General features: G+C 38.3%; 3 protein-coding genes and 1 long non-coding RNA gene across 4 annotated transcripts in view; 1 reads left to right on the forward strand and 3 right to left on the reverse strand.

Annotated features, from left to right (window-relative positions):
- LOC149717410 (venom factor-like) overlaps positions 1-3689 on the reverse strand; it is a 22391-nt gene extending 18702 nt beyond the window's left edge. The window contains exons 1-6 of the mRNA XM_089838797.1: positions 3410-3689; positions 1999-2156; positions 1732-1932; positions 1596-1666; positions 1354-1534; positions 1104-1291 (exon numbers count right to left, since the gene is read on the reverse strand). Coding sequence (XP_089694923.1) covers positions 1104-1291; positions 1354-1534; positions 1596-1666; positions 1732-1932; positions 1999-2156; positions 3410-3492 — 882 coding nt within the window. The 5' untranslated portion in view covers positions 3493-3689. The remainder of the gene's footprint in view (positions 1-1103; positions 1292-1353; positions 1535-1595; positions 1667-1731; positions 1933-1998; positions 2157-3409) is intronic.
- LOC149717412 (venom factor-like) overlaps positions 1-15739 on the reverse strand; it is a 24015-nt gene extending 8276 nt beyond the window's left edge. Inside the window, exons 1-15 of the mRNA XM_089838798.1 lie at positions 15722-15739; positions 15302-15519; positions 14400-14563; positions 14135-14335; positions 14002-14072; positions 13762-13942; positions 13512-13699; positions 13204-13446; positions 12959-13141; positions 12770-12889; positions 12256-12516; positions 12032-12178; positions 11847-11976; positions 11742-11789; positions 11612-11678 (exon numbers count right to left, since the gene is read on the reverse strand). Of these exons, the coding sequence (XP_089694924.1) occupies positions 11612-11678; positions 11742-11789; positions 11847-11976; positions 12032-12178; positions 12256-12516; positions 12770-12889; positions 12959-13141; positions 13204-13446; positions 13512-13699; positions 13762-13942; positions 14002-14072; positions 14135-14335; positions 14400-14563; positions 15302-15519; positions 15722-15724 (2225 nt within the window). The 5' untranslated portion in view covers positions 15725-15739. The remainder of the gene's footprint in view (positions 1-11611; positions 11679-11741; positions 11790-11846; positions 11977-12031; positions 12179-12255; positions 12517-12769; positions 12890-12958; positions 13142-13203; positions 13447-13511; positions 13700-13761; positions 13943-14001; positions 14073-14134; positions 14336-14399; positions 14564-15301; positions 15520-15721) is intronic.
- On the forward strand, positions 15476-17247 carry LOC149717413 (uncharacterized). The gene is made up of 3 exons (XR_016366767.1): positions 15476-15949; positions 16964-17051; positions 17125-17247. It is a non-coding gene; the product is annotated as an uncharacterized LOC149717413 (long non-coding RNA).
- On the reverse strand, positions 17095-27550 carry LOC149717414 (complement C3-like). Its single transcript, XM_089838801.1, has 34 exons — positions 27010-27550; positions 26082-26239; positions 25815-26015; positions 25681-25751; positions 25440-25620; positions 25190-25377; positions 24881-25123; positions 24636-24818; positions 24447-24566; positions 23924-24184; positions 23716-23862; positions 23532-23661; positions 23427-23474; positions 23297-23363; positions 22072-22193; positions 21621-21994; positions 21347-21556; positions 21083-21287; positions 20840-21028; positions 20708-20783; positions 20418-20643; positions 20191-20359; positions 19804-20129; positions 19566-19676; positions 19352-19499; positions 19236-19289; positions 19117-19162; positions 18906-19068; positions 18722-18827; positions 18193-18318; positions 18016-18123; positions 17868-17954; positions 17660-17804; positions 17095-17597 (listed from the first exon to the last, which is right to left on the reverse strand). Exons 1-34 carry the CDS (start codon positions 27090-27092, stop codon positions 17438-17440), a joined length of 5232 nt encoding a protein of 1743 aa, XP_089694927.1. The 5' UTR covers positions 27093-27550; the 3' UTR covers positions 17095-17437.
- Positions 27551-27673: the final 123 nt, after the last annotated feature.

Consider the following 27673-nt stretch of genomic DNA (forward strand, 5'->3'; position numbering starts at 1 on the left):
AGCTATCAAGTCAATGCCTATGCAGGAAAACTTTAGCAAAACAATTTCGGTAAAATATTTTGAGATAATTATATGTAAAGCATAATTGCAAATATATCTGCTGGTCCTTTGAAATTTATCTCTAGAATTCTAAACGAATTTCATTGGAAAATTAACCCCTGACCTTCTTTGGAAATTTATCTCAAGATTTCCTTAAAAATTTCGTTGGAAAATATTCCATAGACGTTTTTTGGAAATTTATCTCAATAATTCCTATCGAATTTCTTTGGGAAATTAACCTTAGACTTTCTTTGGAAATTTATCTCAAGAATTCTTTTGGAAATTTATCTCAAGAATTCCTTAAGAATTTCGTTGAAAAATATTCCACATACGTTCTTCGGAAATTGATCTCAAGTATTCCTGAAGAATTTCGTTGGCAAATATTCCCTAGATGTTCTTTGGAAATTGATCTCAAGAGTTTCTAAAGAATTTCTTTGGAAAACAAACCCAAGACCTTCTTTGGAAATTAATCTCTAGAATTCCTAAAGAGTTTCTTTGGAAAATAAACCTTATACATTCTTTGGAAATTTACCTCTAGAATTCCTAAAGAATTCCTTTGGAAAATATTCGTTAAACCTTCTTTGGAAATTTACCTCTAGAATTCCTAAAGAGTTTCTTTGGAAAATAAACCTTATACATTCTTTGGAAATTTACCTCTAGAATTCCTAAAGAATTTCTTTGGAAAATATTCGTTATACCTTCTTTGGAAATTAATCTCTAGAATTCCTAAAGATTTTCTTTGGAAAATAAACCTTATACCTTCTTTGGAAATTTATCTCTAGAATTCCTAAAGAATTTCTTTGGAAAATAATCTCAAGACATTCTTTGGACATTTGTCTCAAGACTTCTTTAGGAAATTCCAAAGAAAGTCTTTGGGAATTGTTCCTTTAGGAAATGATCCCAAGGGCTCCATAGGGTTCCAAAGAATGGCCTTCGGAATTCTTAAGAACATTTTTGTAAGGGGGTAAGGGCGCAAAATTAACTAGGCGGCCCGACCTTACTGAAAACCCTGCGCACGCCTGTGAATTCATGAGAAATCAGAAAAATCCAAAAATACACGTTACTTTTTTTGGTCCAATTGTGCCAATATCTACAGTATGTCCAGATTCCAATTTCACCTTCAGTTTGAAAACGGCATCTCCTTCGACATTTTTACCATAGACGTATTTTGCCTTGGCTGAAACTTCGAACGTTTTAGTATCGTCGAATATGACGTCAGGACCCTTGACTTCCACTTGGAACGTGGGCAAAACTGCGTAGATGCCATGTTAGAGTGAATATGGTTTGACACTATATGAAATGGGACATTCCTACCGTATTCCGCTAGTTCAAACTTGACGGTCGAGTTGAGTTTGACCTTAAGTCCATAAAGAACTGTAACTGACCATTCGCCCAATAAAGAATATCCGGGGATTTTGAAAGCGTAATTGTACATTCCGTGCGAAGACTCTAGATCCTTACTGCGCTTCGAGTCCACGATGGTTCCTTGTGGATTCTAAAATGCGATTGTGAAGTCTTTAAATCGAACTTGTTTAATAAAGTACTTAAACGCGTACCCGGATTTGAAGAGTGAATGGCTCCATATCCACCAACATATCCTCATTAAGTCTAATCAATCTTATTTTAACTGAAATTGAATACAGATTAAGCTGTTAAACCTAATTATTTTATTTGACGTTTGTGGTTATCAACCTTCTTGTTTTGGTGTGTAAATGGGCTTATCAGTTTGTATAAACAAGTAGCCAGAGTGGAGGGTGACCAAGACTTTGTATTCTTTCCACTTTCCACCGGAATGGACCATCAAATACACATAATGGTGGTCCAAAGGTCCCGTTATGTTCAAATCTGGGATGTGTTCGGGTTTGACCGTTACAGTGAGCGTCTGGGGTGCATCTGGGCAGAGGAAATTTGACGTCACAACTTTTGCGTCACAAAAGAAACCCGTTGCTCACAACATACCATTGACAACCCTTATACTTCGAGTGAAGAAAGTGGTTTTCTTTCCAGGGTAATCGGCTAAGCTAACGGTCACATCTTGAGTTCCTGAGTGAGAGTAGACTGCGATGGTTTCCGCTGCACCCAATCGAAAAGTGTTTGGTGCCACCACAAATGCATGCCTACAAAATTGATTGACCTTTTGAAAAGAACTCGTTATCAACAAGGAACCATTTGACGCAAAATAAATGTATGTATTGAAGCAATCGCATCAACTCCTTTAGGATATCAGTAACTGACAAAACATCACCGAAGAACTCTTGTAATTCGATACTGGAAGTGATAAAGAGCGTTATTGCGAAGTACAGACAACCGACGTCTTCGACTTCAAGGACGTGTAGATGTCCATGCAGTGGTTCCAATTTCAAAGCGAAAATGGTGCGCAAATAAGATTCGAACCAAACTCATTCGTTATCAATTTAACCCCGGTTATAAAGTATAGAAAAAAGGACATGGGGTTGCGCAGTGATACTCATTGTAAATAAAGCATCATTTTAGAAGTAGTCTTGTGTTTTCAAAGGGATAAACAAATTTGACATTGATTATGTTAGTGAACTATCACGGTTCTCATGAAGTGGCTTTTGGTTTGGAGTCTTTGGAGAGGAAGGAACAGATAACCCACGAATCAGGCTGGGAAATAGCACACTTCCTCTGGTCCAAAACCAGTTTATTAATTGCTTGGACTAGTTTTTTAATTCAAGAAGTGGGGGTTACTGGTCCTCGGGACCAGTTTATTAATTGCAAATCTATTGGAGAGCAAAGGCTGGGACCAGTCCGGAGAGCAGTTAATTATTTCAGACACAAGGGGGTCACTGGTCCCAAGGACTAGTTTAAAAAATATCCTTATTTCCCAGCCTGCCACGAATAGAGACTTCGCAATACTATGTCATGCAACGTAACGGTTCTGAAATACTTTCATTGTTGAAAACGAAGCGTACCAGAATGGCGGCCTGGGGAGGGGTTGGGGTAAACTAAGTCTACCCAGGAGAATCGTTTTCAAAGACACTCTCAGTAAATATTGAATACCAGACTTACGGAACATGAACTTATGAAAAAATATATTTTTCTAACTTAATCGAATCGTGTTTGTATCAAATATTTTTAACAATTAGTCAGTTATTAACATTAATGGATATAAAATTCATTCGAAGAATTAATAGATAAGTAAATAAATTAGCAATACAGGAGATTCGCGATCACTCTTTCAGTACGTAGGGAATATTAAACTAACAAAACATATTTTACAAAGTTACCAATTAAAAACTTGTACATGCTCGTGTTTGCAGCTCTCAAATATTATCAAGTTAATATTAATTTAACACAATTAACCCATTAATTAAAGCTATTGGACTTGAAAAACATTTCAAGTACTTACTGTGACTGTACGCTGTTGGTCAGTCCTAACAAAACGACCAAGACACCAACCAAAGGCCATAATGACCGGACAGGGACGACCATCTCCTTCCCTGCAATGAGAATAATTTCGCGCGACAATTGACACAGATTCCCGCTTTAATTATCTTTCTTGGGACCCAAAGAACGTTTTGACGATCCCAATTCGTTGACGATATAACTCCAAATGGAATGAACCAGCGCAAGAAGTTTTAAAATCTTCAATTTGATCTTGAAATTGGATACCACGCAAAGTGGGCTGTAATATCACTGGCTATGCTAAAAACACTTATAATCTAATCGGATCACTCAGTGGTCCACAAGATTTATTTTTTGGCTAGTTCCTCATTCATTTTCCAAGAAGAGTGTGAGGTCTTATTCGCATCCTGTCTTGACATGGTGGTTAACTGTTTGCTAAGTGAGTGAGAAATATTTCAGCCCACAATCATACGGGACTTTAGTCAAACTTTGTAATCAATTTTCAAAAACAGACAGACGCTTTGGTTGTTGTATTATCGCAAATTTTTACAAAGGAAGTGCTTGTTGACTAAGGGAGTAACAGTATTTTGTTAAACTTTTAACACAAATATTACGGAGATAAATAAATATTTCCAGAAGGGGATAATAATGGAAGAAGGATGACACTCTGCATCCTTTTAATACTCTAATACTTCCCAGGCTCATGCGCCCTTTTTGTTAGATCTCCCGCTCATCAAGCTTCAGATGGGCATCGCACCGTGCTAGGGTGAATTCTATAACTGTTTGGTACTAAATCCCCAGCAATCAACCCACAAACTTTCATTGTCTTGACGTGGGACAAAAATCCACAAGCTCATGCGCCTTGGCAAATAGTTAATCGCTAATAGAGTAACATTTGACAAGCGAACTATTTATCGCGTATGTGATTCGGTTGAGTAACCTTGCTCCAAATGTAAAATGATGTTGGGAAGAATCACGTTACAATTACCCCGCTTTGCGGTACACTTCTCTCTAATAGAAGTATTATATACTTTTAAATAATTCTAAGCGTCGAAAGATTCTCGTGTATTTCTTTGTAGATGTACTGCGAACAGATATCCTATAAAATTAAGTAGAAAATTAGCATTGTCACTCTCGTGATATTCAAATGTAAAGGAAATTGCTCGTCTGTTACGCAATTCTTCTTTTCATAGTTTGAAGAATGAACGTAGGCCTAAAATAAATATTTAGCGTCTTAGTTCCGGGGTCATAAGAGACGCTGCCGATGGCATTAGAGAAATTTGGAAAATTTGCTGCCCTGATTAATTTAATCCAATGAAAAAGCAAGGTTGTAATTTAGGAACCGATTTTCTAAGAATTGATAAGCCTATAGTGAATATCACATTTCAAGGTTAGTAATTAGTGGAGAAAAGAGTGTTACAATTACATTTAATTTTAGTTATGTATGTGAAGTATCCTGATTGTGCGGTTAAGCATAGGATTGGGGTAGTAAGGTTAAGCATAGGATTCAAGAAGCATATTTTAACAACTTACCTCACAGTAATTAGAAGATTAGAAGGATACTGTTAGAGCGAGGGGTAAATGAGTTCGATATTTTTTCAAAGTGAAAACATAAACCATTAACTATAAAGCACTTCGCTCATACAAAAGTGTGTTACCCCTCGGTTCCACGCGCCGTCAATTGATTGACAGACTAACGGGGGTTATTCTTGTAGCCTAAATCTATATTCGTTCTTGGCCTGATGATGTGGAATGCTTGCTGGTCTATAACACTACGAAAAACTTCGGCTTGATAAAGGCTCATTAACGTTCTTATATTGAAGACTATGTCTTACTGCCCATGTTTTGACTATTCCCTTTTATTAGGGAAAATAAATGTTTGGGAGCCCGTAACGTCGAAACTTAATGTTCTTTGACAGTTTCCATACAGTTTGAGCCTTTAATTTCTTTCGGACTTACCAGAAACACCCTGTAAACTTTCAATCGTTTTTTTATCTACGAATATGAAAGACTACCTCACTAAACGATTATGTCTGTGAATGCGCGTGGTGTGGGTTTATGGTTCGATAAATTAAGAGTGCCCGAAATATGCATTCTTCAAACGTTTTAGTAACGACATTGAGTATTTGGCCTTACAAAATGCATCGAGCGTCTCGTTGCAACGTATATCTCGTACAGGGACATGTACTATTGGTGGATAGGCTACTGTCCCCTGTATCCCTCTCTACCCGTGCGGCCCGACTTGCCCACGGAAGTAAAAATAACAGTAGGCTGAGCCTTTTTACTGTTCTGTTTTAGAGAAAAAACCTTTAATGGAGGACGACGCAGCGAAATTCTCTCTCGCATAGACAGGGTATACAATAGGGATACAATAAAATCTACGAATGCTTTAATACATACCTCAGGATTCATCAACTGGACTCTTATCTTCAGGTACGCCACCTAAAACCTACGAATTTCTAGAACGACAATGAACTATTTAACAATTTATTGCTTTGCGCTGAAAAATTCACCGGGGTGTCATTTATATTAATATTTCTGGGAATCGAACTGGGGATTGCCGGATACGTCGGAACTGCTTGGTACAAAAAGAACAAACAGAACTTTGACCGAATCAACGTCTTAAGATTTTGAAGTATAAAGGTTTAACACTTTAAATTTTAATAGAAAAAGAAGCAGCAAACTTGTATATGAAATCAAATTTAGTTGTATTCTTTCACCGTATATCCTGGTAGTGAAAATTCTTAAAATTCACGACGCGAAACTAATCCTTGCACGCTTCTTGCTTTTCGAACATTCGTTCAACGTTGCTGAAGACTTCGCTCTGTCGTCTGTTCTCGTTTTTTTCATTTTTAGTTCTAGCTTTTCTCTTATCGTCGATCCAAGTTCGAATTAAGGTTGTTTTATCAATGAAGTATTTGTATCTGCGTCATAATTACCTCGTCAGTACGAATCACTGTAAATTGGGGTTATTCTTATAGCTTACTTAGGTTGTCCGTCGACTTCAATGGGTACCGAATCGCGTCCCATGATGTAGTAAATTATATTGACGCTCAAAACTGAAGCGGGACAATTACCTCGGGCAAGGAATTCCCTTTCCTCAAATTCAACCTCGTCTTTCTTTTCACGTCCTTTTAATAAATGTCTAGTTTAATTTTTGAGTCCAACTTTATAGTCCTTAACCTTAAACTTAAACTGACCTTCTTTCAATACCTTGACCACATGCATTTTATAGTAAATGTATCCCGACATTTGCTGATCAATCGAAAGTACTTTAACCTTCCAAACTAGAAAAAGGGCCATCGTTTAAATCTTTCGTTTAGCTTACCCAGTAGAAAATAACTTACAGTAATCCCTTTCATTGCAAGCCCAGTCAGCCAATAATATCCTAGAAGCTTGTATACTTTTAGCCTCAAATACTTCCTTAAAAGGTTTTTCGGGTGGACAACCGCCTAAGTGAACATTTTTAAGGTTATTACTCCTCTTCATGAATGACCAGTGATTTCATACCTTCTGCGCATTTGCAAACTTTATTGATAACTTTCTTTCCAAGGGGAACTTCTTCGTCGAAACATACTTTTCCCAAAACAGCTCCTGTAGTTTGGGAGCGGTAAAACTGGCTACAAGCAACTTGGTCTGCAATAATTGGAAGTAGAATAATCATTTTATATATATTTGTGAAAGTGAGGTTCGTTTGTTCGTTTGGTTTTTTCTCTATGCAAAATCACAATTCGTTAATTTCCGAAGTAGACTGAACTGTGTATGGTTGATATCATTAACACTAGGGGAAAGGTTCATTAGAAGTGGTTTGGTTGAATTCTCTTCAAGGCTGGGACGGTGAAGAACCCCTAGTCATTCAGTATGTGAAGAAAGTCCTATTCTACAACCGAATTCTGTATTGTTTTATTGAATTTGAAAGCTGTATAAAGTTTTTTTCTATAAAACCAACATCATGCAAAAATGGGCGGGCCTACAGTCTAATTAATGTCAACATGCGAAGGAAATTCTTCCCTGCTTTTAGACCGTCAAAAACACCCGTGCAACGCCGTGTAGCTTACTTGGTTCGTAATAATCGTAAACTCGAACTAATCCGGACTCCAAGTTGCTAGCGACGAATTCTCGTTGAATTCGGAATGAGAAACACATTGTGGCGTTCGAATTTATCTGAAAAGCGAATGTTCATCAAATTCACCATTACAGACCAAGGGCAAGTTAGTTTTACGCACCTTTTCAAGGTAAAAGATCAAGTGTCGTCCATTTATTTCGAACTTGTCAATGGATTGCGAATTGTCGAGCACCAAGTTCTCCAAATCTTCCTGGATTGGTTTGAAGCCAGTTAGCATTCCAACGTCAACTATGGCCATATTGGTGTCTCCGTTACCTAAATACCTGTAAAGGTATGGAGAAGTTAAGGGAAACAAATATGGACGCGATAGTGATAACTATACCTGGTACAAATAGTTACGTTGAGAAGCAATGGATTCGATTTAGGAACACCTATGGTTGAAGTTAATGTAATTAAAGTATTTTTTACTTGGTATTGTTTTTGTTACTTACCATCCAAATCTCTTTTCCGAACTATTTTCGGCGGTTCCTCAAATTCTTGGTCTCTCAATTCGTAATCAACACCCAAGTCGTCATTACTCAGAGGATTAGCGAACCTCCTATTTTGGCGACTGTCAAAGACTTGACTACGACCGGGGGATGCCCTTTCCGAGGGTTGACTAGCTAAAAATATAACATTTTAAAAATGATTACTCGAAAGTACGTGGCACCATCGCGAAACGTACCATTATTCTCAACGCCCAGTTCCTCTTCTAATTTAGGGGGAACACCATCAACAACCGACTTTGGCTTCTTATCGTCTTTCTTAGTAATGGATGTCGTATCTTCTTTGATGTTATCGACAACTTCGCTGACAGTGACATTAATGTCAAACTAGACGTTTTAGGAAACGAAGCTCAGTAAAACTTTGGAGGAGAAGGTATTTCAAATCAAATATTTACCTTGCATAGGGGATCTCCAGAAGTGGCAGTATTATATCTCAAGCGGACATTGAAAACACCAGAGCCAGTTCCTTGCGCGTCAACAATCAAATTTCCTTTAACTTTCGGCAGCTAAATGGAAGTCGGAAATGGAATGAGTCAGTTTGTTGTACCGAAGAATTCTACAGGGCCAGTAGGTCCTTGTAGATACGACCTAACACCCTTCCGTAATGTTAAATGAAAAATTCACAGATTATACTATGAAATCACCTCGATTTCTCGTTTAACTCTAGCGTTTCCGGGTTCAAAACTCCATGTATGTTTGAAATTAGGGTCAGAGTTAGAGGTAATGTTCATGACGAGGGATATGTCGGGTTCCCTTGACAAAATGGCGTATTCAGCCAGAGCTTCAATAGCTACAAACGTGTCTTGCGTGGACTTGAATCCACCGCCACTTCCTCTCACGGAATTCAACCAATTGACTATGGAAGTCGATTTCTCCAAGTCCTTGTACAATAACTGAGTCAGTAAGGCGTAGCTGGTCGCTTTTATAGAAATGGCTGATTTCCCATCTCCCCAGTAGAGGGTGTTCGAAGCTGAGCAATTACATACAAGTTTTCAAGTAATGCGTTAAAACGCTGTATTATTAGGTCACCACGTACCTGGATCGAACAATGCCATTTGTAGAAGCTTTTTATTGACTTCGATAGCGGATCCGGAATCGTAAAGAGCCAAGACGTAAGCTGTCAAGGCCATTCGGTAAGGATCGTTGATTTCCGGTACTTTGGCGCGTAAGTAGTTGGCAGCCTTATCTTTGGGGACTTGAAAATTCTACGCGGACACCGAAAGTGTGTGAAGATATTTTAAAAACTTCCCAAGATTTACCATTATTCTTACCGCAGAGTTACAATGGCATAGTTGGAACGACATCAGGGAGAAAGCTGTGAGTTCGGTAATTGCCTGATCGATTGCCCAATATATTCTTCGGTAAATCACGAAGGTTCCGTCCGGTTTCTGTTTAGTCACCAACCAATTCAAAGCGCTGCAGATCACATTTTCGTCGATATAGATGAACTTTCTCGCCTGACAAAACACTCGGGTGACGAAAGCTGTCAACCTATAGAACGAATTAACCCACAAATGTAACTTGCGAAGCGTGAACATAGGCTTACCATGTGCTGGAAGGTGACCAAGAAAAAATGTTATCTTACCATGTGCTGGATGTGCCGCGCTCCCAAACGGCGAACGAACCATCGGGCTTTCGGAAAGTTAATTCGTTTCGGTAACCTAAAAGGGTTTTGTTTTAAATTTTGATGAAATATTTGCGACTTGCAACAGTTTACCAAAGCGAAGAAATTTGTAAGCATCTTCCTCTTGAGTAGAGTTGAGTTTTCCAGTGGCTTTCAAATAATGTAAAGTGTGTACTAGGGGTGCCATTTTCATCATAGTTTGTTCGCCACAACCCGTAGGCTCTTTTATAAATTCATCGGGATTGTTTAGACTGGTTTCAATCGAAGGACCGAATTTTTCACCTGAATATAAAATTATTATTATTAATTATCTTAGATTTGATACTACATCCGTACCGAAGGCTTCAACGACGGCGTATTTGGTTCCAGGAACAACAAATTCGACATCCGGAATTAGGCTCACGATTGAAAGCTGTTTCTTGTTTTCAGGATCGAATGTGGTTTCATAATCGTTTTCTACGCGCCTTTTCTTTCTTCTTCCCGTGTTTGCTGGATCAACGGGCAAAGTGATGAATTTCTCCTGGGGCACACCTTCTGGCTGATCGAGATCAAGATTCTAATCAATTATCGCTTACGTAACACGAAAAGATGTAATATTAGACTTACAATTACACTCAATGTCTTAATAACCGTATCAGATCCTCCGAAGGACATGGCCGAAAACGTCAGCGAGAAATCTTTGGCAACAAGTGGGATCATTTGAAAGGCCACAGTCTCGGCGCTATTGGAGGCGACGGTAATTTTTCTTCTGGGCCCCCTTTGTCCTGGTTCGGCATCGGAACAAAGACCTTCGACTCCGTACATGTACACTAACATCTACAGAGTTAAAAAATAATTGACTTAAACACCGATTACCAGATTCTTAGATAAAACTATATCTTACATTTAAGTTTTCTGGACCGTAATTGAAAATTGTTACGGGTATCTCAATCTGCTCATTCTTGACGACATTATACGGCATCTTGGCGTCTATAAACACATCCTGGAAAGCCACGATCTCTTTAGGATCGGCAACACACATACCACCCACGGCACCCGAAAGTCCAACCGCTTGTACAACCCAGGTTGTGATACTATCTAAAATCGTCCTATTTTGTTCCAGGACGCCGTCGGGTCCGATTACACCACTGTTCCATAACCAAGTCTCTTTAAACTCCTTCCTCGATCTGACGCCTTTTTCAAACTCTTTCAGGTCTTCGTCATCGAGAAACTCTTGCAAAGCATCGGTTTCGGGCTGGTCAATCGATCGCCCCATATTAAATTCTGCAACAAAGGAATGCCTGGATATTATAACAAAGAGCTAAATCAAGGACGATTATGACTCGAGTTCGAATTGTAGTTTAAAACTTATACAAGATGTAACAACACACATATGAACATCTTTTCTGAATGTATGATAAATGTCAGAAATACGACACTGCTTTCAAAGCCACAAATCAGAATGAGGGACCTCATTTTAGGAGTAGTAGAGCGACATTTTACTCGAAATAATCTAAGCTCCCTTTATCTCGAAACGCCGCATTTATACCGGTTTTTGTTGTAAAATTTCTAATCATAACAAATGTTTGAACTACGCAATTAAAAGCAAATTTCTCATAACGATTAAACTTCATTTCAAATTGCAATACATATAATAATTTCTAGTTTCTGGCCCTTTGTGGGTTTGAAAAAGTGTCGCGGATTGTGTATAAATGCAGTTTTTTAAGGACTGCGAAGCAAAACTCGTTTTTGTATAATTATTTTTATAAACGGAGTAAAGTCCCGATGCAATCGAGAACTAATTTCTGACCAGGTGCCAACTTGCTCTGAATCGCTTCGCAGCACTTGAGGTAGATGCTGGCGCAACCTTCTTTGTCTTCAAAATCAGACTCTTCAAATCGACGGATAATTTCAGCTCTTACTTCGCACGTTCTGCAATTAGCCACGTTCTGTTAATACAGCTTCTTGATACGTCCGACTGTTACGACTCACCTTTTGTGCTTATCGGGCAACTTTCCCAACTTGCAACACTTTTCATTCCCTTGTCCATGTTCACGAGCTAAAAGAGGCAATGCACAAATCTTAGAATCGTAAAAACAAGAGGGTAACAACATTTATTAACTTATTTCTTCGCTGATTTCTCTCTTCTTCAACTTCCTTTCAAGACAACCTGGTTGAGATAAATATTAATTTCCATTCGTTTGCATTAACTTTTAAATGCCATTACTTTTCCTTTCGGTGGTCAAAGCCACTGTATCGGCAATGATTATTACGCCAGCGTTGGTCAGGACAGCGGCAGAGTCAGAGCCTCCACCTGGACCGCAACCAAGATCGTGTTTCTCCATTTCGTTAAACATCTACAATGACAACTGTTGAATAAAACGAAAAATGAAAGATTAACGCCAGATTTACCTTATCTCCGGTCAGTTTATCTTTGTTTCTCAAAGCGTAAACGGCGGTGTCCACGGCCAGAATTCCCACCATCGTGCCAGGCTTCCCTTTCACTTTCAAATTAACATCCTTCCCAGGTTTGATACCGCTTTCAGCTTCTAAACTGATCTATCAAGAAAAAAAAAATAAAAGAAAAAGAAAGATTCCTTGACTCTGCAACTCTAGTCTTATTCGGTGACACTAACCAAACTGTCCGGTTGGCACACTTTCTCGACCATAAACTTAAAAGAATCTGTGAAGAGATGTTCATCGTAAACAGTGAAGATCAGGACACGGGCACTGGGAACCATATCGGCCGTCACTTTGAAACTAAAACTTCTCTGGACACTTTTATATAAGTTACTTCCGGTAGCTAATATTTTGCCTTTAGAGACGACCATGTAGGAAATAGGCTGGTTCATGCCTGAAGGATACGTGTAGATAGAGCGAGTAAACGTGTCTCCAACCTAAAAATACAACGGGTCAAGAGCATTTAGTGACAAAACTTCTAAATAAACAAAACGAAAATGTTTTTGAGATACAGAACGTTTCTTGACAGAATTTCATAAAGTAGGACAGACATGAAAATCAACTTTTTTGAGACAACTCTAGTTTCAAATTGTACAGAAAAGTTATGTATGCATTTTAACATATTTAGAACAAATTTATTATTGCGGCCCTCTTTCTTGAAACAACTGGAAGAACTATGTAATTGCGTACCTTGTACATTAGTGTATTGGTTTTAGTTATGCCAACGTAAGCACCATTAATTGGAGACTTAAAAGCATCTAGAGTGATTGTACCCTTGGAAGGATGCTTAACGTCTTTGACTGTTTCAACCTAAAAGTTATTTTAACAATATTTAGGTTCAGGATTGTCGTGACCAGGAACTATCAGGTTCAGACTTACTGTCACTTTCAAGAACTCCTGAGAAATTTGAGTTCCTAAAACGAAAGCGACCAAACCTTCTTTGTTTGATTGACCGCGTGACTCTTTAACCGGTACCGGTACCACGGTATTGTTATGGTCCACTACCGTGATTTGAACTTCCACGTTACTGGCGGGTTTGCCATGTACATGGGTGATTTGCGCCTAGCGGTATTATCGGTTTTAGGGAATATGCAATAATTGCTGTTCCTGTCTTAATGACTTACTTGAACAACCGTATCGATACCAGGTCTAAAATCGGACAAAGACTTCTGGAAACTTATGATATATGGGGTTGTGGAGAAGATGGTTTCGTCCGACGTTCCATTCTCTTTCGCTCCCGAAGAAAATTCGTAAACGCTGGCTTCGACCAAGAGTCTAGCTCCACTGATACCGGGAAACCAACCAATCTTCTCGTTTGTTCTAATCTCCGAAGTATTGACGAGGCAAGTAGCTATACCTTCGAAGAGCTACGAGATTTGAATGAATATAAATCAATTCATGAGAAATCAGAGAAACCAAAAATACACGTTACCTTTTTTGGTCCAATTGTGCCGAAAAGTACAGTATGTCCAGATTGCAATTTCACATTCAGTTTGAAAACGGCATGTCCTTGGACATTTTTACCGTAGACGTATTTAGCCGTGGCCAAAACTTCGAACAGTTCAGTGTCGTTGAATATGACATCAGGACCCTTGACTTCCACTTGGAACGTCGGTAAAACTGCGTAGATGCCATGTTAGAGAGAACTAACTTTGGCCCTATATGTAACGAGACTGTTCTACCATATTTCTGTACTTCGAACTGGACGGTCGAGTTAAGTTTGACCTTGAGTCCGTATAGAACTGTGACTGACCATTCGCCCAATAAAGAATATCCGGGGATTTTGAAAGCGTAATTGTACATTCCGTGCGAACGCTTTATATTGTTACTGTGTTGAGAGTCCACAATGGCCCCTTGCGGGTTCTAATATGCGATATTAAATACTTTAATTTGACTTGATAAATAATTTATTTAACCGTTACCGTGATTTGAAGAGTGAATGGCTCTGTATCCACCAACATATCCTCGTTAAGTCTGATCAGTCTTATTTTAACTTAAGTTTGATAATCATAAGATGTTAAGAATAATTATTTAATTTACGTTTGTGTTATCAACCTTCTTGTTTTGGTGTGTAAATGGGCCTATCCGTTTGTATAAACAAGTAACCAGAATGGAGGGTGACCAGAACTTTGGATTTTTTCAAACTTCCACCGGAATTGACCACCAAATACACGTAATGTTGATACAAAGGTCCCGTTTTGTTCAAATCCGGGAGGTTTTCGGGTTTGACCGTTGCAGTGAGGGTCTGGGGTGCATCTGGGCAGAGGAATTTTGACGTCAGAACGTTTTCCTCACAAAGAAACCCGTTACTCAAATCTACCATCGACAACCCTTATGGTCCTGGTGAAGAAAATGCTTTTCTTGCCAGGGTAATCGGAATCGGCCAAGCTAACAGTTACATTTTGAGCTTCAGAGTGAGAATAGACTGCGATGGTTTCCGCTGCGCCCAATCGAAAAGTGTTTGGTGCCACCACAAATGCATGCCTATAAAATTGATTGACCTTTTAGAAAAGATCTCGTTATCAACAAGGAACCATTTTGGGAAAAATAAATTTATGCATTCAACCAAATTTTATCAGCTTTAATTTTTGTTTCGGCTATCAGTAACTGACAAATAGTCTCAAAGACATTTTGTAACTAAATACTCTAAATGATGACAGACTACGTACTTCAAGGACGTGTAAATGTTCATGCAGAGGCTCCAATTTCAAAGCTTTAATAAGATTCGAACAGAACCTTTTCGTTGTCGATTGAACTCAGTAACAAAAGACAGGGGACTGGCGTAGTTTTAAGTATAGAATATACATAAGAGTTTGTCATGAGGTTTTCACATTTGTTAACTAGAGGTATTAGTAGAGCGACTAAGTGAAACGTCACCGGGCCTCGTGGTTTTCAGCGAAATGAATAGAAACCCACGAATACAGGCATTACAAAACTACGCTATGCAATTTAACGGTAGCCTAGAGTGTCTTAAAGTGGAAAATAATCATACTTGAATCGCGTCAGGGGATTTAGCCAAGCCCTATTTGCTATGCCCCTTCAGTAGATTTTCGAATCTTTCTCTAACACACTCTCAATAAATAGAGAATACAAATTTGAGAAATCAAATGTTTGTTCAACTTCCTCGTATTTGTAGTCTCAAATATTATCAAGTTCGAATTCATTTAAACAATTAACCCTTTCATTAATATTACAGGGCTTCAAAACAATTCAAGTACTTACTGCGACTGCACTCGGTCAGTCAGTCCTAACAAAACGACCAAGACACCAACCAAAGGCCATAGAGACCTGACAGGGACTACCATATTTTTCCCTGCAACGAGAATAACTTCGCGCGACAATCGAAAGAGATTCCAGCTATAATTATCTTTCTTGGAACCCAACAACTCTTTGACGGTCCCAATACGTTGACCATGTAACTCCAACTGAAATGAATGTACCTCAATCCAAGAAGTTTTCAAATCTTCAATTTCATCTTGAAATTGGATACCACTCAAAGTGGGCTGTAATATCACTCGCTATGCTAAAAACACTTTTAATCTAATCGGAGTATTCAATGGTCCCACACACTTTTTGGCTAGTTCCCTGTTCCTTTTCCAAGAAGTGTGTGAGGTCTTATTCGCATTTGAAACTAGTATCTACCATATGATTAAATGTTTGTTAAGTGGACGACGAATAAGGTTACTCAATTTGTCTGTGCCGAATGATATACGTAGGTCTAAAGCGAATATTTAGTGTCTTAGTTCCGGGGTCATCAGTAAATTTTGGAAACTTTACTGTCCTGATTAATTTCAACCAATGAAAAGTTGAAATTAAAAACCGTTATTTTTGGTTGAAAATTGATAAGCCTTGTAAATATCATGTTTCAAGGTTAGTGGATAATTTTAAATTTTTTAAAGAGTGTTACAATATTTGCTAGTATATACAATAATTTTTAGTTTTGTAATTGAAACGTTGTTGTTGTACGGTTAAGCAGAATTTCAAAAATATTTATAATAATTATAGATATTTTTTCATGAAAATATAAGATTTTATAGGACGTTTTTCCAGAATTACAGGATTATATAGGACACTAAAATATTAATTATAAAATTTTTTTTAAGAACCAGTACTGCGAAAAAAATTATTTGCGGCCATTATTGATCTAGCAAACTACAACTAATATATGCCCTATTAGCTGTCCACACGCTAAGCTCATCATGGTGGTGGGAACTGAGCGTTTAGTTCTCAGAACCATAATATCCCTAGGCCTTTTTGATTAGTTAAGCTGCAATAATAGGGAAACCATACCCATTTTACGTAACTTGTTTAGACCCGAGTCCTGGTTTAACAGATATGTTGCTTAAAATTCGCGCAAATTTCAAAATTATAGGATTTTTGATGAGTTTCGCCCAAAATATTGGATTTTTGATGAGTTTCGCCCAAAATATTGGATTTTTGATGAGTTTCGCCCAAAATATAGGATTTTATAGGATAGTTTTAAAAATATAGGATTTTATAGGAATTATAGAACCTAAGTTAAGCTACAATAATAGGGAAACCATACCCATTTTACGTAACTTGTTTAGACCAGAGTCCTGGTTTAACAGATGTGTTGCTTAAAATTCACGCAAATTCAAAATTATAGGATTTTTGATGAGTTTCGCCCAAAATATAGGATTATATAGGATAGTTTTAAAAATTTAGGATTTTATAGGAATTATAGGACCTCTGGGGGGTAGTAAGGTTAAGCATAGGATTAAAGAAGCATATTTTAGCATCATTTTCTCAAAGTAATTAAAAGACTGGAAGGATATCGAGGGGTAAATGAGTTCAATATTTTTTTCTGTTTAATGGACGACGACGTAGCAGCAAGCTCTAATCTCTTTAATTTTTGTCAAACAGACAGGACCTAGTACAGGGCTACGATAAAGCCTATGAAAGCTTCAATACATACCTCGGAATTCATCAACTGGACTCCTCTTATGTTCGGGTAAGGAACCTGAAACCTAAGAATTTCTAGAACGACAATTAACTAATATTTAGCAATTTATTTCTTTGAGCAGGAAAGTTCACCGGGGACTCATTTATATTAATATTTGGGTGAATCGGACTGAGGATTGCCGGATGCGTCGAAGCTGCTTAGTACAAAAAAGAACAAACAGAACCCAGGAAACGTTAGATTTGTCATGTCGAGTTGACCGTATCAACGTCTTAAGATTTAGAAGTATAAAGTTTTAACCCTTGTTATTTATAGAAAAGGAAGCAACTTGGGGGTAGAATTATCTTGTAAACTTGTATATAAAATTAATCTAGTTCTTTTCTTTCACCGTATAGGTATCCTGATGGTGAGATTTCTACAAAATTCACGTCGCGAAACTAATCCATGCACGCTTCTTGATTTTCGAACTTTCGCTCAACCTTGCTGAAGACCTCACTCTGTCGCCTTTTCTCGATCTTATCAATTTTAGTTATACTTCTTATCTGAACGTCGATCCAAGTTCGAATTAAGGTTGTTTTATCAATGAAGTACTTGTATCTGCGTCATAATTACCTCGTCAGTACGAATCACTGTAAATTAGGGTCATTATTGTGGCTTACTTTTTTTCTCCGTCGACTTCAATGGGTTCAGAGTCGCGTCCCATGATGTAGTAAATTGTGTTGACGCTCAAAACTGAAGCGGGACAATTACCTCTGGCAAGGAATTCCCTTTCGTCATTTTCAACCTCTTCTTTCTTTTCACGTCCTTTTAATAAAGGCGAAGCTTAATTTTTGAGCCCAATTTTATACTCCCTAACCTTAAACTGACCTTCTTTCAAAACCTTGACCACATACATTTTATATTGAATGTATCCCGACATTTTCTCATCGATCGACAGTACTTTAACCTTCCAAACTAGAAAAAGGGTCATTGTTTAAATCATTTGTTTAGCTAACCCAGTAGTTAAAAATCTTACAGTAATCCCTTTTGCTGCAAGCCCATTCAGTCAACAATGTTCTAGAAGCTTGTATGCTTAATGTAGAATTGAATACTTCCTTAAACGGTTTCTCGGGTGGACAACCGCCTAATAGAACATTTTTAAGGTTATTACTCCTCTAAGATTTACTCTTCGTGAAAAATTCAGTATCGTTACCTTCTGCGCATTTGCAAACTTTATTGACAACTTTCTTTCCAGGGGGAACTTCTTCGTCGAAACATATTTTTCCCAAAACGGGTCCCGTAGTTTGGGAGCGGTAAAACTGGCTGCAAACAATTTGTTCTACGATAAATAAAAGTATAAACTTATTAGAACTAATTCAACATTTAAAATAATTTTCTTATATGTATTGGAGGAAGTTGGACTGGTTTATTTGCGCAATCACATTTTATTAATTTCATGATTTGACCGAACTGCGTGGCTAGATTGAGTTTCTCAAGGTTGGGTTCGAAAATCCCTAGCCATTAAGCCTACAAAGAACATCCTATTCCAGACCCGCAACACTTTAGAATTATGAATAACCCCAATTAAATATTGATTTCTTGAAATCAAACTTAGAAAAAATTATTTCTAAAACATTATTCAGAAACGGGTGTGTTTGTTAGTGTTTACGTATACTGAGAAAAATTTTCCTTGTTTTAGAAAAAAACCCGGGCAACGCCGGTTAGCTTTAGGTAGAACTTACTTGGCTCGTAATAATCGTATACTCGAACTAATCCGGATTCGAGGTTGTTAGCTACGAATTCTCTTTGAATTCGGAATGAGAAACAGATTGTGGCGTTCGAATTGATCTGAAAAGCGAATGATTATTTTCATAATAGACTACAGACTTAGGACATGTTGTTATATAGATTCATGGTATTACTCACCTTTTCAAGATAGAAGATCAAGTGTCGTCCATTTACTTCGAAATTGTCAATGGTTTGCGACTTATCACTCTTTAAGTTCTCCAAATCTTCCTGGATTGGTTTGAAGCCAGTTAGCATTCCAACGTCAACTATGGCCATATTGGTGACCCCGTTACCTAAATACCTGTAAAATTATGTGAAACCAAATTGAACACGACTTTAATTATTATACCTGGTACAAATCGTTAAGTTGAGACGCAATGCATTTGAGTTTTGGACTGCAAATATATTAATAGTGTCATTACTGCAATCAGAAAAAGTATTCGCTTAAAGTGTAACCGCTATACTTACCATTCGGTGCGAATTGATTACGGTTGGAGGTTGACTTTCCCGAATGTTGAGTGTCTAAAAATATAACATTTTAAAAATGATTATTCGAAAGTGCGTGGCACCATCGCAAAACGTACCATTCTTCTCGACGCCCAGTTCCTCTTCTAATTCACGGGGAACACCATCAACAACGGACTTTGGCTTCTTATCTTCTTCGTCAATAACGGGAATCTCATCCGCTTTGACATTATTGAAAGCTTCGCTGACAGTGACATTAATGTCAAACTAGATATTTTAGGACGAAGCTAGTTAAAAAAAATGGTGGAAAATCATTTCAAATCCAACATGTACCTTGCAAATGGTGTCTGGAGAATTGGCAATATTAAAACCTAATCGGATACCGATAACCCCAGAGCCAGTCCCTTCCGCGTCAACAATCAAATTCCCTTTAACTTTGGGCAGCTAAATGGAACTCGGAAATGGAATGAGTCAGTTTGTTGCACCGAAGAATTCTAGGTCCTTGTAGATATGATCTAACACCCTTCCGTAATTTTAAATGAAAAATTCACAGATTATACTATGAACTCACCTTGACTTCTCGTTTAACTCTAGCGTTTCCGGGTTCAAAACTCCATGTATGTTTGAAATTAGGGTCAGAGTTATAGGTAATATTCATGACGAGGGATATGTCGGGTTCCCTAGACAAAATGGCGTACTCGGCCAGAGCTTCAATAGCAACAACGGTGTCTTGCGTGGACACGAATCCACCGCCACTTCCTCTCTTGGAATTCAACCAATTGACTATGGAAATTGATTTTTCCATGTCTTTGTACAATAACTGAGTCAGTAAGGCGTAGCTGGTCGCTTCGATCGAATTGGCTGATTTCCCATCTCCCCAGTAGCGCGTGTTCGAAGCTGAGTAGTTAAAGATAAATTTTCAAGTACAACGAATAAACATTGTATTATCATGGCATACCTGGATCAAATGACTCCATTTGTAGAAGTTTTTTATTGACTTCGATAGCGGATTCGGGATCGTAAAGAGCCAAGGCATAAGTCATCAAAGCCATTGGGTAAGGATCGCCGATTCCCGGTACTTTGGCGCGTAAATAGTTGGCTGCCTTTTCTTTAGTCCCTTGAAAGCTCTACGGGAATACCGAAAGTGTGTGAGGAAGATATTTTAAGACCCACTACTGCACTTACCGTTTTGTTACACTGTTGGAAAGATATAAGGGAGAAAGCTGTCCGAGTAATGTCGTCATCAACTCCACCTCTCATTTCCTGGTGATAAAGGCGGTAATTCTCCACGAAGGTTCCGTCTGGTTTCTGTTTAGTCACTAACCAATTCAGAGCGCCAGGTATTACATTTTCGTCGATGAACACGTACTTCCTCGCTTGGCAAAACACTCGGGCGACGAAAGCGGTCAACCTTAAGCAGAAATTAGCTCACAAACGGACTTCTGAAGAATAGATTGAGGCTTAAGTTATCTTACCATGTGCTGGATGGGTCGCGCGTCCAAACTGCGAACGAACCATCGGACTTTCGGAAAGTTAATTCGTTTCGGTATCCTAAAAGGGTTTTGTTTTAAAGTTTGATGAAATATTTGCGATTTGCAACAGTTTACCAAAGCGAACAAATTCGTAGGCTTTCTCTTCTTGAGTAGAGTTGAGTTTTCCAGTGACTTTCAAGTAATGTAAAGTGTATAATGTGGGTGCCATTTTCATCATAGTTTGTTCGCCACAACCCGTAGGCTGTTGTAAAAATTTATCAGGGTCGTTCAGACTGGTTTCAATCGAAGGACCGAATTTGTCACCTGAAAATGACATTATTATTACTTATTTTCCCAGCCATGGTACTATATCCGAACCGTAGGCTTCAACGATGGCGTATTCGGTTCCAGGAACAAAATATTCGTCTTCCGGAGTTAGTTTGACAATTGAAACTTGTTTCTTGTTTTTGATATCAAATTTTTTATCTATATTTTTACTATCTAAATCCCTTTTGGTCCGTTTTTCCGTGTTTGCTGGATCAACGGCGAAAGTGATGAATTTCTCCTTGGGCACGCCTTCTGGCTGAGAGTATCATGGTTTACCGCTCATTTAAATCAAATCGAAGGATTTAACTGACTTACAATGACACTCAGCGTCTTAACAACCGTATCAGATCCTTCGCTGGACATGGCTGAAAACGTAATAGAGAAATCTTTGGCGACGAGTGGGATCATTTGAAAGGCAACTGTCTCGGAGCTATTGGAGCTGACGCTGATCTTTCTTTTGGGTCCTCTTTGTCCTGGCTCAGCATCGGAACAAAGACCTTCGACTCCGTACATGTATACTAACAGCTATAAAGTTAAAGATAAATGTCTAATTACTGATTACCGGATTCGTGGACCAAATATCCCTTACCTTTAAATCTTTTGGTGCGTAATTGAAAATCGTCACGGGTATCTCAATTTGCTCATTCTTAACAACGTTGTATGGAATCTTGACGTCTATAAATACCTTACGGAAAGCTACAATGTTCTTAGGATCGGCAACGCACATGCCACCTCCGGAACCCGAAAGTCCAACCGCTTGTACAACCCAGGTTGTGATACTGTCTAAAAGCGTCCTATTTAGTTCCATGATGCCGTCTGGTCCGATTACACCACTGTTCCATAACCAAGTCTCTTTAAACTCTTTCCTGACGTCTTTTTCAAACTCTTTCAGGTCTTCGTCATCGAGAAACCCTTGCAAAGCATCGGTTTCGGGCTGGTCAATCGATCGCCCCATATTAAACTCTGCAACAAAGGAATGCATGGATATTATTTTTATAAACGGAGTAAAGTCTCGATGCAATCGAGAACTAATTTCTGACCAGGTGCCAACTTGCTCTGTATCGCTTCGCAGCACTTGAAGTAGATGCTGGCGCAACCTTCCTTGTCTTCGAAATCAGACTCTTCAAATCGACGGATAATTTCAGCTCTTACTTCACACGTTCTGCAATTAGCCACGTTCTGTTAATACGGGAAGCCTTCATATGAGCAGTTCCCTTATGAGCGGATTTCATAATAGCGGTTTTCATAACAACAGTTCTCTTATGAGCGGATTTCATAATAGCGGTTTTCATAACAACAGTTCTCTAACTAGCGGTTCCCGAAATGGCAGTTTACCCATTACAGCAATTACCGATACAGCGGTTCTCGTAAACGCGGCGTACCGTTACAGCAGTTCTCTAAAGAGCGGAAAAACAGATATGCGAAAAACCATAGTTGTTTATTATGGTGTAAGCTGGCCCAGCTGGGTTATATGAACTCAAAAAGAACTAGGTCAGATATGGATAATTTGGTTAGGTTTAAGTTGATTATTTCAACTAAATAGTATTAGGTCAGGTTAGGTATTTTTCGTTTGGTTAGACTTAGGTTAGTAATATTTTGGAATTGCTGTAACAATGTTACGCCTTTTCCAAAAAAATTACTGTTTACAATTATCTACTTCTGAAATAAAATAACCTTTATCGAATTATAATATGCCTTTTCCAAAAAAAAAATACTGTTTACAATTATCTACTTCCGAAATAAAATAACCTTTCTCGAATTATAATATGCCTTTTCCAAAAAATTACTGTTAACAATTATCTACTTCTGAAATAAAATAACCTTTCTCGAATTATAATATGCCTTCTCCAAAAAATTACTGTTTACAATTATCTACTTTCGAAATAAAATAACCTTTCCCGAATTATTTTTCTATCCTGGTACGAGAATTGTAAACTGATACAGCCTGAAGAACAGTACAATATTTAAGTGTACTTCAAAAACACGATCCGTTAGTAGGTCATATTCCTGATTAAATGATCACGGAAAAGGTAGTATTTGAAACCAACGAATATAACTGTATTGTAAAGACAAGCTCGAAATTCAAGACAAACACTGCTATTTCCCAAAATAGCAGCCGCTATTTCTAAAACAGCAGTTTTGAAAAATTCCGCTGTTTTTTTTGGAATCGCGGTTGCTATTTCGAGAACTGCTCTACAGGGAACTGCTCATATGAGGTACACCCGTTAATACAGCTTCTTGATACGTCCGACTGTTTCGACTCACCTTTTGTGCTTATCAGGTAACTTTCCCAACTTGCAACACTTTTCATTCCCTTGTCCATGTTCATGAGCTAAAAGAGGCAATGCACAAATCTTAGAATCGTAAAAACAAGAGGGTAACAACATTTATTAACATATTTCTTCGCTGATTTCTCTCTTCTTCAACTTCCTTTCAAGACAACCTGGTTGAGACAATTATTAATTTCCTTTCGTCAGCATTAACTTTTAAAAACCATTACTTTTCCTTTCGGTGGTCAAAGTCACGGTATCGGCAATGATTATTACTCCAGCGTTGGTCAGGACAGCGGCGGAGTCCAAGCCTCCACCTGGACCGCATCCAAGATCGTGTTTATCCATTTCGTTAAACATCTACAATGACAAACGTTCAATGAAACTAAAGATGAAAGAAAACTCAAGCCCTACCTTATCTCCGGTCAGTTTATCTTTGTTTCTTAAAGCGTAAACGGCGGTGTCCACGGCCAGAATTCCCACCATCGTGCCAGGTTTCCCTTTTACTTTCAAATTTACAACCTGTCCCGGTTCGCTATCGCTGTTTGCTTCCAAACTTATCTATCAAGGAAAGGAAAAAAATGGATTCCTCCGCAACTCCAGTCTTATGGTTGACCATTACCAAACTGTCCGGGTGGCACACTTTCTCGACCATGAACTTAAAAGAATCTGTGAAGAGTTGTTTTTCGTAAACAGTGAAGATCAGGACACGGGCACTGGGAACCATATCGGCCGTCACTTTGAAACTAAAACTTCTCTGGATACTTTTATGTAAGATGCTACCGGAAGTCAATATTTTGCCTTTAGACACGACCAAGTAGGAAATATTCTGGGTCATGCTTGAAGGATGCGTGTAGATAGAGCGAGTAAACGTTTCTCCAACCTAAAAATACAACGGGTCAAGAGCATTTAGTGACAAAACTCCTTAACAAACAAAACGAAAAATGTTTTTGAGATACAGAACGTTTCTTGACAGAAATTCATAAAGTAGTACAGACATGAAAATCAACTTTTTTTGTGACAACTCTAGTTTCAAATTCTACGGAAAAGTTATGTACGCACCATTTCACGCATTTTAACATTTTTAGAATAAATTTATTATTGCGGCCCTCTTTCTTGAAACAACTGGAAGAACAATTGCATACCTGGTACATTAGTTTATTAGTTTTAGTTATGCCAACGTAAGCGCCAATAATAGGAGATTTAAAAGGATAGAGAATGATTGTTCCCTTGGAAGGATGCTTAACATCTTTGACTGTTTCAACCTAAAAGTTACATTAACAATATTTAGGTTCAGGAGTGTCGTGACCAGGAACTATCAAGTTCAGACTTACTGTCACTTTCAAGAACTCCTGAGAAATTTGAGTTCCTAAAACGAAAGCCACCAAACCTTCTTTGTTTGATTGACCACGTGACTCTTCAACCGGTACCGGTACCACGGTATTGTTATGGTCCACTACCGTGATTTGAACTTCCACGTTATTGGCGGGTTTGCCATGTACATGGGTGATTTGCGCCTAGCGGTATTATAGGTTTTAGGGAACATGCAATAATTGCGGTTCCTGTCTTAATGGCTTACTTGAACAACCGCATCAATCCCAGGTCTAAAATCGGACAAAGACTTCTGGAAACTTATGATATATGGGGTTGTGGAGAAGATGGTTTCGTCCGAAGTTCCATTCTCTTTCGCTCCCGAAGAAAATTCGTAAACGCTGGCTTCGACCAAGAGTCTAGCTCCACTGATACCGGGAAACCAACCAATCTTCTCGTTTGTTCTAATCTCCGAAGTATTGACGCGGCAAGCAGCTATACCTTCGAAGAGCTACGAGATTTGAATGAATATAAATCAATTCATGAGAAATCAGAGAAACCAAAAAATACACGTTACTTTTTTTGGTCCAATTGTGGCGAAATGTAAAGTATGTCCAGATTGCAATTTCACCTTCAGTTTGAAAATGGCATGTCCTTGGACATTTTTACCGTAGACGTATTTAGCTGTGGAAGAAACTTCGAACAGTTCAGTGTCGTTGAATATGACATCAGGACCCTTGACTTCCACTTGGAACGTCGGTAAAACTGCGTAGATGCCATGTTAGAGAGAACTAACTTTGGCCCTATATGTAACGAGACTGTCCTACCATATTTCTGTACTTCGAACTGGACGGTCGAGTTAAGTTTGACCTTGAGTCCGTATAGAACTGTAACTGACCATTCGCCCAATAAAGAATATCCGGGGATTTTGAAAGCGTAATTGTACATTCCGTGCGAACGCTTTATATTGTTACTGTGTTGCGAGTCCACAATGGCCCCTTGCGGGTTCTAAAGCGCAATATTAAATTCTTTAATTTGACTTGATAAATAAATTGATTTAACCGTTACCCTGATTTGAAGAGTGAATGGCTCTGTATCCACCAACATATCCTCATTAAGTCTAATCAGTCTTATTTTAACTGAAATTGTATATAAATAAGATGTTAAACCTAACTCTCCTCTTTTGCTTTTAGTTTGTCAACCTTCTTGTTTTGGTGTGTAAATGGGCCTATCCGTTTGTATAAACAAGTAACCAGAGTGGAGGGTGACCAAAACCTTGGATTTTTTCAAACTTCCACTGGAATTGACCATCAAATACAAATAATGGTGGTCCAAAGGTCCCGTTATGTTCAAATCTGGGATGTGTTCGGGTTTGACCGTTACAGTGAGTTTCAGGGGTGCATCTGGACAGAGGAATTTTGACGTCAGAACTTTAGCTTCACAAAAGAAACATGTCGTTCGCGACCTACCATTGACAACCCTAATACTCTGAGTGAAGAAAGTGTTTTTCATTCCAGGGTAATCGGCTAAGCTAATGTTCACATCTTGAGTTCCTGAGTGAGAATAGACTGCGATGGTTTCCTTTGCACCCAATCGAAAAGTGTTTGGTGCCACCACAAATGCATTCCTACAAAAATTGATTGACCTTTAAGAAAAGATCTCGTTATCAACAAGGAACCATTTTGGGAAAAATAAATTTATGCATTCAACCAAATTTTATCAGCTTTAATTTTTGTTTTGGTTATCAGTAACTGACAAATAGTCTCGTAGAAGTCTTGTAACTGAATACTCTAAATGATGAAGAGCGTTGTCGCGAAGTACAGACTACGTACTTCAAGGACGTGTAGATGTCCATGCAGAGGTTCCAATTTCAAAGCTTTAAAAAGATTCGAACAGAACCTTTTCGTTGTCGATTGAACTCAGTAACAAAAGACAGGGGACTGGCGTAGTTTTAAGTATCGAATATACATAAGAGTTTGTCATGAGTTTTTAATATTCGTTAGTGGGATTAGTAGAGTGACGAAGTGAAACGTCACCGGGCCTCGTGGTTTACAGAGAAATGAACAGAAACCCACGAATATAGGCATTGCAACACTACGCTACGCAATTTAACGGTAGCCTAGAGTGTCTTAAATAGTTTTCCTCGTTGAAAATAATCATACTTGAATGGCGTCAGGGGATTTAGCCAAGCCCTATTTGCTAAGCCCCTTCAGTAGATTTTCGAATCTTTCTCTAACACACTCTCAACAAATAAAGAATACGAAACTTACAGAACATAAACTTTCGAAAAAATGTGTGTAACTTCCTCGTGGTTGTAGCTCGCATAAGTTAGAACTCATTTTAACAACTAACCCTTTCATTAACATTACTGGGCTTCAAAACAATTCAAGTACTTACTGCGATTGCACTCGGTCAGTCAGTCCTAACAAAACGACCAGGACACCAACCAAAGGCCATAGAGACCTGACAGGGACTACCATCTTTTTCCCTGCAACGATAATAACTTCGCGCGACAATCGAAACAGATTCCCGCTATAATTATCTTTCTTGGGACCCAACAACTCTTTGACGGTCCCAATACGTTGACCATGTAACTCCAACTGAAATGAATTTACCTCAATCCAAGAAGTTTTCAAATCTTCTATTTCATCTTGAAATTGGATACCACGCAAAGTGGGCTGTAATATCACTCGCTATGCTAAAAACACTTATAATCTAATCGGATCACTCAGTGGTCTACAAGATTTATTTTTTTGGCTAGTTCCTCTTTCCTTTTCCAAGAAGAGTGTGAGGTCTTATTCGCATTTGAATCTAGTATCTACAATGTTTGTTAAATGGACGACGAATAAGGGTGCCCATGATTGGATGGAAAGGTTACGCAATTCTTCTCTGCCGAATGATATCCGTAGGCCTAAATTCAATATTTAGTGTCTTAGTTCCGGGGTCCTTAGAGAAATTTGGAAACTTTACTGTCCTGATTAATTTTAGTCAATAAAAAGTTCAAATTCAAAACCGTTAATTTTTTTTCTTTTTAAATTGATAAGCCTAGTAAATATCACGT

The sequence above is a fragment of the Phalangium opilio genome, unplaced genomic scaffold, assembly GCF_054372755.1.
Source record: "Phalangium opilio isolate 3A_F unplaced genomic scaffold, DU_Popi_V2 ptg000003l_1, whole genome shotgun sequence".
NCBI lineage: Eukaryota > Metazoa > Arthropoda > Arachnida > Opiliones > Phalangiidae > Phalangium > Phalangium opilio.